This window comes from Phacochoerus africanus, chromosome 3 (assembly GCF_016906955.1).
Source record: "Phacochoerus africanus isolate WHEZ1 chromosome 3, ROS_Pafr_v1, whole genome shotgun sequence".
In the NCBI taxonomy this organism is placed as follows: domain Eukaryota; kingdom Metazoa; phylum Chordata; class Mammalia; order Artiodactyla; family Suidae; genus Phacochoerus; species Phacochoerus africanus.
In genome coordinates this window covers 178,104,003-178,116,028 of record NC_062546.1, presented here as the reverse complement: position 1 = coordinate 178,116,028, position 12,026 = coordinate 178,104,003, and the positions used below count along the sequence as shown (strand labels likewise).

At 38.5% G+C, this 12,026-nt stretch overlaps 1 protein-coding gene across 3 annotated transcripts in view; it reads right to left on the bottom strand.

Annotated features, from left to right (window-relative positions):
• The window catches only part of UNC80 (unc-80 homolog, NALCN channel complex subunit), a 223,869-nt gene that overhangs the window by 156,327 nt on the left and 55,516 nt on the right, over window positions 1–12,026 (bottom strand). For 2 of the 3 annotated variants that reach the window (XM_047773388.1, XM_047773387.1), the window contains exons 14-18: window positions 11,355–11,501; window positions 7,280–7,427; window positions 5,787–5,935; window positions 3,526–3,692; window positions 2,685–2,783 (exon numbers count right to left, since the gene is read on the bottom strand). In XM_047773388.1, the coding sequence (XP_047629344.1) occupies window positions 2,685–2,783; window positions 3,526–3,692; window positions 5,787–5,935; window positions 7,280–7,427; window positions 11,355–11,501 (710 nt within the window). The remainder of the gene's footprint in view (window positions 1–2,684; window positions 2,784–3,525; window positions 3,693–5,786; window positions 5,936–7,279; window positions 7,428–11,354; window positions 11,502–12,026) is intronic. The other variant, XM_047773389.1, reaches the window with a different exon arrangement.

Here is a 12,026-nt window from a genome sequence, read left to right as displayed (position 1 = left end):
GAGTATATGTCTGTGTGTAAGCTTGTGCGTATATATGCTCAAATATGTACCCAACATACTACACCAAGAATTTACAGAAGTTATCTCTAGTTGAAGGTATTTTGATTTTAAAATTATTTTTCCTCTATGCTTGTTTTCCACATTTGAAAACTTGAACAACATATATTACTTTGGTAATGTGCAAAGAAAAGGTTATAGGTAATGTCAGATTTGCTTGGATGATTTTAGGCAATGATTTGCTTTTAAGCTTTGGGGTTAAATCTGGGATCTACCTGAAATCTGACAGTATTGTGTAAAGCAATCATTTTCTGGAGATATTTCTATGGAGATGTAGTTTCTCTCTCAAAATCTCATCAGAGTACTAAGTATCTTTAATTATTTTAATTTAGGACATTCTGTTCATAAAACATGGTGTGAATTTAAATCAGTGTTTTAGAATTTGACTTCCTTGTTATTTTTATCAAATGATCACAGTGTAGGAAGCGTTTCTTACCTTTGGGGAATGTGCGAGACAATGATGAGTAAATGCCTACGTGTTCTGAGTGGGGAAATATCCAGGGAGGCTCTTATTGATCAGCTTTATGAAAAAGTGCTACATTGGCTTTGTCCAATGGATGTGTATCAATCACACGTTTCAGAGAAGGGCATATGAAACTGCTTTTACTATCGCTCAGTTAGTGTGATTTTTTTTAAAAAAGGAAAAAGGAGAAGCAAAGGGCATGAAGAGGACAGGAGTGGAAGAGAGATAGAGGAAGAGGAAGAGCCAGGATCACCTGCCCACCTTCCTGCAGTGCTAAACAGAGGCCATGTGTTGTGCTCATCTCCTGGACTCACTCAGATCAGGGAAATGTCCCATATTTGGCATTCTATGATATCCCCTCCAAGTGGAAATTTTTATGTAGAGGCATATGAAAACAGGTAACTTCATTCAAGCAAAAGGACAGTCATGTGCTAAACGCTAAGAAATTAGGTGGTGTTTACAGAATACTTCAGAGAGAAACTATTTTGCAATCTAGAAAACTAAATCATCTATCAAGGTAAATGGTTTTATGTTTTAAATCTAGTTTACCTATTAAATCATTCTCACGGTTCAGATTAGCTCGGTAGTTGTTAGTGTTATTTTTTTGGGGAAAAAAAAGTCCTCTCTCCTTTTTTGGACAGATTCTGTATGTAAGGACTTTTAACTAGTCTTGTGGTTATTCAGGTACAGAACTTTGCATCTCACATTTTTTTTCCCCCTTAGAGCTTATGTTTGGATTTTTATTATGCTCTTAAAGACTTCCTTAAAGGAAAAACAAAACCTCAATCTTGAGAACAGAAGTTAAAGAAGACAAAGGTATAATGGTATCTTGACAAGTCCATTCTTTCATTGACTGACTGTCATTCATTTATTCTTGAAATATATATTAAGTGCCTACTATGGGCCAAGCCCCATCTAGGCATTAGGGCTGTAATGCTAAGTAAAAACTCACATGGCCACTAGATCCATGGAGTTGAATTACCTTCTCCTTATTTTGATCCACCCATTTAAGGGCAGTTTCTAAGATTTTGAAGGACTCTAAGAATTTACAGGCCTTTCATTCTTTGAAGGTTGTGTTTGCTTGTTGAGGGTTACCAAGGTTCTATCTGTAGCCTGTGATTTCCTTTACTATGGAAATGGGATACCATTAAACCTAGAATACCTTGCAGAATTTCTGGAAGGATGATCATTTAAGTCAGGGTTTGGGGGAGTAGAATGGTATACCTAAAATGATCATTATTTTAAATATTGACCATGCTACTGTGGGTAAATAATTCTCAAAAGAAGAATGAATATAAATGAGCCTTGCATAGAACTAGATTGACTATTTAGTGTGTACAGTAATCTTCATGTCTTCTGGGGCTGCTATAGTCATGATACTCTTGATTTTGCCTTTTTTTTTGTCTTTTTGCCATTTCTTGGGCCACTCCCGCGGCATATGGAGGCTCCCAGGCTAGGGGTCTAATCGGAGCTATAGCTGCCAGCCTACGCCAGAGCCACAGCAGCGCGGGATCCGAGCCGCATCTGCGACCTACACCACAGCTCATGGCAATGCCGGATCGTTAACCCACTGAGCAAGGGCAGGGATCGAACCCGCAACCTCATGGTTCCTAGTCGGATTCGTTAACCACTGCGCCACGACGGGAACTCCTGATTTTGCCATTTTAAAAAGCGGAGATAAACTGCTATCAGAGGGCACTGGAATGGATCTCAGGAGAGGACCCATGTAAAGTAGAGAAGAATCTATGTTTTAGCTAAAGCCAGACAGGAGAGAAGACCATCTTAGTTATTCCTGGAAAAGCTTCATTGACTATATAGACAGTTACAAATGATTTCTAAGTGATTTTAGGCAAGAAAGTGGATGACATCCCAGGCCACCTGATACATATGCTATGTTTCAAGATTTATCTGCAGGATTGTACATGAAAGGCACAAATGGGGTAGAGACTGGAAGGGGGAAAGGCAGCGAGGGAGGCTTCCTATAAGCAGGGGGTTGATTATTTGTGATTTGGCCCATAGTGGCTTTGGAATGAAAAGTAAAGGGCAGAAGCAAGGAGAAGTTCAACAGAAATGAAAAACAAATAAAGAAGCTTGAAAAATAGAATTTTTTTCCAGTGGGAAGTGCTCAGCCCACTGCACTGGAGGCAAAACCAATGCTACTTACTGCTCTGGAGTTTGAGAGGGGCGACCAGACATGAAGCTGCGACATTCCTCAGGAGCAGAGGTCACCTGGCCTTTATCTGTAATGCTCCCTGCCTCTGACCTAGGTAAATGGTGCATTTCACCAATCACAACAGAGCAAGACACTTCAGTAATTCATATACTTTATAAAGCAAAATACTCTGTTATAGACAATCCAAATGGTTTGCTAACCCTATACCCCCATGAGTCTATGTTGGTATGGAATTTATATCCTACCATTGGACTCACGATATAGCTACCTTATTGCTTAAGGATACCACCACCATTGCAGACAGAGCCATTAATTACAGGGAGGATTTTAAGTTTAGGCATTTCTTTTAATCCTTGTAAGTGGCATTTCTTATAGAACAGGCATACAATAAATCAATGTTTACTAGAAGAAAAAATAATGGGGTACTGCTCAGGATTTTGCCTTTCTCCATGTTAAAAATATTACTTACTGAACAGGATGCTACCATATCAGTAATTGCTTTTCCTTTCTGGACAAAAATGTAAGTTATCTATAGAAGGGACTAAAATACAGATAGCATTTTACCATATAATTAAGAGTTATGGAGTGAGGTTCAAGGGTATAAAAGTCGGGGATCAATTGAGCTCTGATTCATACAGAGGCAGCATTTGATAGTAAACCCTCTTTTCTAAGCTGCATCTGAGCCACCACCAGACACCACTTATGCAAGATAGTTCCCCATGCCTGCATTGGAGTTACACACCATGTGGGGAACTACATGGATAGTATAAGAGGAGATTATATTTTACAGACATAGGCAAATCCTAATATTCAGAGAACTCAAGCTTCCAACCTTTTACCACCTCCAGGCTTAGATTCTGGTTCATTTTCCTCCACCTTTTTCCCTGGTGCCAACTTCTCAGCACTGTCAAGCAAAGCACTGAGGGCCACTCTCCTGAAGACATTCCCATGGGCCTCTTTGATAAACTGGACCAGCTGGCGGATGTCACAATACAGTCCCTGTTTGGAGGCAAGAAGGAAAGTGTGGGGAAAGAAAGATAGTTGTATGATTAAATGGTTTTCTCAGGAAGAGGAGGAGAAAATTCTCTTCACTTGGATGAGAACTAGAACCATTAAAGAAAAACAGATGACTAGAGCAAAGCCCTTCCTGCCCTTCCATTGTTCCTATGGTAACATTACCAAGAACCTTGCCTGTCATCCTTAGCATGAAAAGGGATGGTTACCATGCTTCATATTCAGAAAGTTGGCTGTATCATTAGAAAGGCATCAATTTATACTTTTAACCACTGGATTCCCAAGCTTTTAATTTTCTCTCTTAATTGTGACTTCTGAAGAGATGCCTGCAAAAAAAAGGCAATCAGAATTTTGTCTAAGACTAGAGATTTCAGTCACTGATCATTTTCTCCACATTTTCTTCATCATTGTGACAAAATATGCTAAGTCTTCTAGACACTTTTAATAGAGCCTGATATTCAAGGATGATGCTTTTTGTGACACAGATTTAATGAATAGTATGTGTTGTAGCCTATTTGAACATGACCTTGACTATGAACTTAAGATGACACACGGCTCTTAGCACATTTAATAATATATAAGAACTTTTTTTAAAAGCTATTAACCATTTTCCCCTCTCTCTTCTCTCTTTAAGGAGGCTGATACTATAGCCCTTGTCTTAGGAAAGGTTCATGACAAAGAAGAACACAGAAGCCTAAAAAATACTTACCTTATAGCTTTGGGTTTCAAAACCTAAGACCAGTGGGATAATTATGCCCATGATCTTTAGAAAAGCAGATGGAAGGGCCATTAAGGAAAACAGAGTGTCCTTTGGGTCCTGTGGGCATCAAGGATCTATGCCCTCCCTTCAATTCAGAAGCTCCTCCAAGGAAAGAAAGACCTCAGAAAGCAAGGGTTCCAAACTCACTACACTGCCGATTTCTAAGTAGCAGAGAGCACTATGTAAACTAATAGGTATGGACTAATTAAATGAAGCAGATGAAGCCTTACTAGGCCCTGGGTTCCAGCTAAGACTTGGGGATCTTTGCCCCATTCTGTGAAGTTGGGATACCCAAGAATGACTTAGGTTCAGGGTGGAATGGGGGTTCAAAGCCAAACTTAAGTTGATGTAAAGAAAATTAAGAAATATAGTATTTCTTCTATATGTGAATTTGTAGGCTAAGAGTTATAAGAGCTCGCATACACTATCATCAATTTGTCAAATTACTTCTTCCCAGGACCAAAGTGAATGCATGGAAGGCACCCAAGTTATTCTCAAGCTCTAAGAACCTTGCTGGGATGGCTTCAACATTCAGCAAAATTAAACTCTGCTTGGTTTGGGACTTTGTTCTGTTCATCTCAAGTTAAGTGAATACCTAGTTTCAGTGGTTTAGAATAGCTTAAAACAATTTCTTTGAATTAGGGAAATCAGGAGATAGTGTCCATATGTGTAAATGTGCTGATTTCTACATAGGCATCATAATAGCTAACAGATTGGTAAGACAGAGAAATGCTCCTTTACTCCCCAGAGAGACCTGAATTCATCTAGTCATTCAGATGTGTCTATCTTAATCTACAGTTTAGAATTCCAAACCACAATCTCCTTGGTAGCAATTAAGCACTAACCTTTTATAGCCTCTCTCTACTTGTGGCTTCAGTGGTTTAATTAACAGTCTTTTATGAAGAGTAGCTAAAAGATTACAGTGTTCAATAAAAGAAGACCAAATCAATTTTAGCAGCATATTCACATTAATTTTTAAAGTAAGTATGGTTTCAAAAAAAAAAAAAAAGGCTTGATGTAACATTCTTCAATGTTTCATGAGCCAACATCTGGGCTCTAAGCATCTTCTTTCTGAAGGGCTCAAAGTAACTTGCAACTATTTCACCAACTACCACAGAATGTCTGAGATAGGTGAGATAAGCCACTTTGCAGGTAGGATAACCAGTATCAGGGAGGGGAAATGTGTTGCTGAGTTTTCACCATGAGTTACCAGTGATGTTGGAAAAATAGACATTTAACTTGAAAGATTTCAAGTTCTCCTTCTCAGGGCCATGACATAAGACTAGAACTCCTGTGGGAAGAAGAGGTGAGCATCTCACCAGATTCTCAGGGCTGTGCAATTCATGTGTCGTTGAGGCGCAGCGTGTGATGAGGGATTTAAACATGGCGCTGACAATGATGCCTTCCACATTCTGGGCTGTCGATTTGTTGTCCACTGTGGTGAAATTATTTCCAAACCCAGCCTTGTCTGGAATACAAAGGCACTGATTAAAGGCTGTGTTTGCATCTGGCTATACAGTTTAAAGAAGTAATGAAGTACCTGGCACCCAGGAATGACTGAAGGGTTACATAAAACACAGAATCAGAGGACTGAAGATACCCCTGGGTTGATCATCTCTAGGAGGACTTGGAGATAAACACCTCACAGTCTCCTTCAGAGTCTTTACTATGACATATTCCATCACTTTGTAGGATGTTTTAATCGATCAGTTCTGGCAACAAAAAGAATTCACTGTTGACCCTAAGAGAATCTTTTAAACTTAAGTAGTTTTTATTATTTATTTTTATTAAAGTATAGTTAACTTACAATGTTTCTTTAATCTCTGTTGTATAGCAAAGTGACCCAATTACACACATTTCCCTGTGCTGTATAGTAGTTTTTATTTTATTATTATTATTTTTTAAATTTTTTTACTTGTTATTATGTTACTGTTACACTGGCAGCACATGGAAGTTTCCAGGCTAGAGGTTGAATTGGGACTACAGCTACCGCCTACACTGCCAGATCCTTAACCCACTGAGGGAGGCCAGGGATTGAACCCACATTCCCCAGGCTCTCATTAAAATGTATCTCTTACTCAACTCAGACTTTATACATTATCTTCAATTCATTTGCATTTGCATTCAGATAGTATTGAAGGTTCATTTATTACAGATGCAATTTGTGTTTGCTGGTTGCCCCCTGCCCCACCCTATAACATAGCTGTCTATACTGGAGTTTTATTAAAGCCATGAAACTATAAAGTAGTGTATGAGCCTATCTATAGATCCCTTGGCCCCCCCCTTTTTTTTTAAATTCAGTATATGTGTATATCAAAACTATGTTACTGTTATATTTACTGTAGTCATTTTTTCCCCTTTCCTGTTTTATTTTGTGAAAAACATCACCAAGCACTATGCCTGGCACATAAAAGGAGTTGATTTCATATCAGTTGAACAAATGGATATATTCCCTTGTTCCTTGATCTCGGCCTTAGCAGTCACACAACAGAAGGTCATGTGAGAGAGAGGAGGGCCATGAGTGGAGTGTGAGGATGGAGAGACTACAGATGAGGATGCCACAGCTTTACCAGATTCCTCATTGCTGAGTTAAGTTGTCCTCAGAAAGTCTCCAAAATGTGTCATCAAAGGTGATGTGCAGGCTTTTCGTGTTTCTACTTTATTATTCATGCACATACAAAGAGTACGCAGACACACACACAGAGGTACCTTTTCCTTTCAACTCTATCCTCACAAGTTTAGGGTGTCTCTAAAATGCTACCTGCTTTGCCTCCCAGCGATTTCTCCTAGAACTCGGTGCAGCTTTACTTACTGTCAGTGACCGGCTCCATACAAAATCCTAGCAAAGCATGCAAGAAGTCCACTACGTTATTGAGAGAGTCCTTGTTCACATAGTCCCTCATGGTTTGTCGGAACTGCATCTTATCTAGCTTGTATAACTTAGTGAGGCAGTTCTGGGCCTGCAAGGAAGGAAGAAAAGTGAAGACGTCACAGGTACCAGCTTAAGCTAGGGATACCACTGGACTGGGACAGAAGCCTTTGGAAAGCAAAGGCTTCCATCATCCATCCCTGCTGGCTGGTGCCCACCACGCCTGCCAGCCCATCTCATCAGAGAATGAAGTGGGCAGAAATAGGCTGAGTCATACCAGGGAGATTACTTTTGAGCAGGGTGGTTCCTCAGGAAAAATCCCAAACTAAGGGCTAATGCTGTCCCAGAAATAGCTTGGTATTTTCACCAAGATCAAGATTTTAAGATGTCAATGAAAAAACTCAAAATGTAAAATATAGGTAGGTAATAGGATTGGTAATCAAGGTTTAGAAAACCTCAAGGTTTTGTGCAATGGGAAGAAGCAGGCCACTCCCAAGTTCAGCTATTTTGAATTTAAGTGGATTTAATGGATGGTGTGAGGGGGCTGCAGGAAATGCTTATCCAGAGTCCTCTTATATGGCCAGGAAGGAAAGATCCTTGAAACCTGAAAGAGGCATAAAATAAAGGCAAGTCTAGTTTGTTTATTTATATATCTGCATCTGAGTGTGGAAGTTTGGTACTTAACTAGAAGGTGGCCTTAAGGATATGAAAAACAATTGGCCACTCGCTAGGCTCTGCTACTCAAAAATATATTTCTTGTTATCCAGCAAATAATTTTGACATCTGGCAAAGGGAAAGGGGATAATCCCCATCAGCAGAACAAATAAAATCACGATCATTGGCTGAAGAAGGCGATGCACAGAATGTGCTGATACTATCTTTGACCCCTAGGGGGCCCCCTAACCTTCTCCTACTATTGAGAGAAAAATCAATTTGTACAGTGCTTTGCTGTTTAAAAACACATTTCTTGTTTATAAGTGCATAACTACATTTGACTTTCAAATATTCTCTGTGATTTGAAGAGTATTCCTATATTACAAGGGAGGAAACTGAGGTTCAAAGAAGTTAAGGACTTGGCCCAAGCTGATACATCAAGTTTCACAGCAGGGCCAAAATGAGAAACAAGGATCTTGCCTCCTCATAGTGGTTATTTCTCCTATGATGCAGTAGTCTCAGGAATAGTTTCGATTACAATCATTGGAGAACATATATTTAGATACTACCCACTTCCAGAAAGGATTTAAGATGACTGATAACAGAGAGTAGTTGAAATCTTGTGAAAGACAAGGTCTGCATAAAAATGAAAGTCTGTAACAATGGAATGAAATGGGAAAATAAGAGAGGACCTGGGATGAGGGTAAAAAGTTAAAGATCAAGACAGGAGTCAGGGCTGGATCAACCTTATGGAAGGTGGAGAAATTTGGACAACCAGGCATAAGCAAGGAAGTTAGATCAGGGAAGGTCACCTCTGAGAATTAGGACCTTACTGGTGGGCTCTTAATAGTGACCCAGAAGAAAATTTAAGTTACATAACAATTTTGACAAACCAAGGCCCAGAGAAATTCTTGGAAATCTTGAGAGGAAAAAGAAAGATTATAAAAAGCTGAAACTTGTAATTAGCAGTGAGCTTCTTGGTGTGACCTTGTTATTGTCTCACCATCTGTATCACAAAGTCAGGTAGATTGATTTTTTTTTTTTTAATTTTTTCCTTTACTAAGTCCTAGAAGATTGGGAAACTAGGTCTTTTTATTCCAGAGAGGTTACTAGTTACCAGATCTCAAGCAGGTTTTTTCTTTTTTTCTCCTTATAAAATAAATGGTGCTTACTATAAAATGAAGTTTTAAAGTGCTTCTTTTTCTCTGTAAAATATACCCCCAAAAGGCATCGTTCCAAATCTACTCTTTAGAGGCTATTAGAATATCTGAGTGAGTTCAGTGGGAAGTTTGAACAAGAATCGGAATATCAAAGCATAAGCATTTTGATTCTTAATGAATACCTAAACTTCTCCAAGAGATATAAAGAGTGAACTCCCTTTCAACAATTTGGGAATGACACCCAATTATTAGATTCTTCTAAGAAACACATGCTGAGATAGCTAGGCATTTTGGTGAATATCATTACAAGGATTATCTGTTTCTTAAAAAAAATAGAGGTATAGATCTGGTAGAGATAAGAAATACTCTTTATATCCTAAAAGTTAAGTAACTTCTAAAAATCCAATGCTGGAGAAATCTGGATAACTTTAGCTTCTTGAATTAGACAGTCTCATGAAAAATTTTTCAAATTCTCTCTTTTTTTAAAATTATAGTTGTTTTACAGTGTTATGCCAGTTTCTGCTATAAGGCAAAGTGACAAAAAATATTTAATAGTTTTTAAATATTTTCCTTCATGGTCCTAAATTTTTCTCTCCTGACAATGTATTCAGCAATGGATAAGTAAATATGATCTCTAAAATGAGTATTCAATTGGGCTCCTAGGGAATGGAGGTGTTGCCATGTAAATCAACAAAGTTGAGAAAGCAGGCAGAAAACCAGATATCCCAATAGGAAATGTTTGGTATTTTTGAGAGAAGAAAACATGGAGAACTAAGCAGTAACAACAGCCTCTCAACAACAGCCTTCTGATCCAACTAGCCCTACTTTCTCTAGTCTAGAAAGATAGGTTCTGATGTCAGAGCCAGAGATAGTCTAGAAAGATAGGTTCTGATGTCAGAGCCAGCCTTATACCTCTAACTAAAGCATGACACTTCCTTTTCTATGTTGATATTTCATTTCATGGAGTTAGTTTCCTGCATGAGAAGTGTATGGTTTTAGACTTGAAGGCAATCCCTCATACTGCGATAGTTAAAAATTAAAGATCAAAAAATACACAGACATGTGCAAAGATGATGGCAATGTCAGCTTTCTCCTGCCTTATTATTATTTTGATTTTTAAAAATTTTTGGCCTCAAAATCTAGATCTTGGTCAAAGTTTGCAAGTTTCAGAATTTAAAAGTCAATTACTATGAATAATTTCCCCTCCCCTCCCCGTATACATATAATAAACTTATATAATACAATATAATAGAATGTAAATTAAAGAATGATATATGGATGGATAGATAAGTAGATGATAAGAAACTCAGCATGCTAATACTGTGTAAACATTTCATGACAATACCTAATACCAAGGAAAATCAGGCTGGCATTAGATTTGGCATGGTCTTAAAACTCTGCTAAGATATGGCAAAGGGTTTCCTGGACTCAAATTTGCATCAAACTCTTATTTTTAAGAGATGAGTTTCTTATGATTTCAACTCAAAAGTATGCAACTGTTCCAGCTCAGACTTATGGAGGTGGGTTATTGCTCAAGTCTGAAGGGAAAGGTACCATCAGCAGAGGCTAATGAAAATGAGCTGGAATTATGTTTCCATGTTCCATTACAGAATTATGCTTTGCAAGCCTAAATGCAGAGTTTCAAGTTTCACACAGTTCAAAGGGACATGGTCTCAGATATTAAGTAGCAGGGTTCATTCTCAAACAAAGCAGCCAGAAAAAGTCTGGCTACTTTTGCAGTCCTGTTTTGTCCCAATAAGGGCCATTTTCCATTTCTAAGAACAATAAACTAAGTCCTAAACTTTGGTCCAGTTTTCTAATATAAAATATGCTTCTATAGTACCCAGGCAGATGATTAAAAACTCATTTGTCATAGACCATCGAAAACTTGCTCAATGTATTCATCTTTGCAATGTTTTTCAAACCATAATTCACAAATTCCAATTTTCCACCCTCATACCAACTGGGAGTTGGCCTGCTCTAGGCAGAAGGCAGAAGTGTTTTCCCAATTAAGTTTTCCTAAGCCTGGGTTTTATATGTCTTGAGATAGCTTGTGGGAATTCTCCCACCTTAAGGTGGCATTAATTACCCCCACAAAATACAATATTTTTCAGAGAACACTGACCCTCATTGCCAAAGGACTCATTCCTAATTTGGAGGGAGGGAAGAGGAAGAGGAAATGGAATCTACTTTAATTCTCTTACATTCTCCCGGAATACCTGGTGTCTCAGACGATCTCCAGAGAGCCCTCGGTGTCCTTCCCCACAACCATAGGCACATCCCAGAGACTTTACTATTTTGATGAGCATGGTTAGAGCAAGCCTATGGTTGCTTACAGGTGTATTTTCATCCTAGTACCCACGAATGAGAAAAGAAAGCAGATTCTGTTTAGTCGCCAAGGTTCTTTTGCTACTAAGATCCTATTTTATTTTTCAGCGAAGTTTATAGGTCTTACAGTGAGCCCCTGCAATTTGGGAAATGGAATTGTCAAGGGCTCAAACAAGCAAGCTAACTTTTAAAAAATTTAGAACGTGATTTACAAGAAAGAAACATGTTTATGCATTTTGAACACCCTCTAGTGCTACAGAATATGAATGCAGCCCTCTTAATTAGAAGACACGCTCTCATATCCTCAACAGACTATCACAATAACTGCCTAGAGAGAGACTGAGTGGTCTACCTTTTTTCAGAAAGTACCCTCATCAGCAGGCTTCTGATAATATCACCAGGCAAGGATTACTACTAAATTTCTGAGGCTGATCAAAGGCTGAAACTTTAAAATCATGTGGCAATTTCTGACATTTTCAGAGGATTTTTCGTCTTCTGTTTATGTTTGTTTGTTTGTTTGTTTTTGGCCATGTCTGTGGCATGCAGAA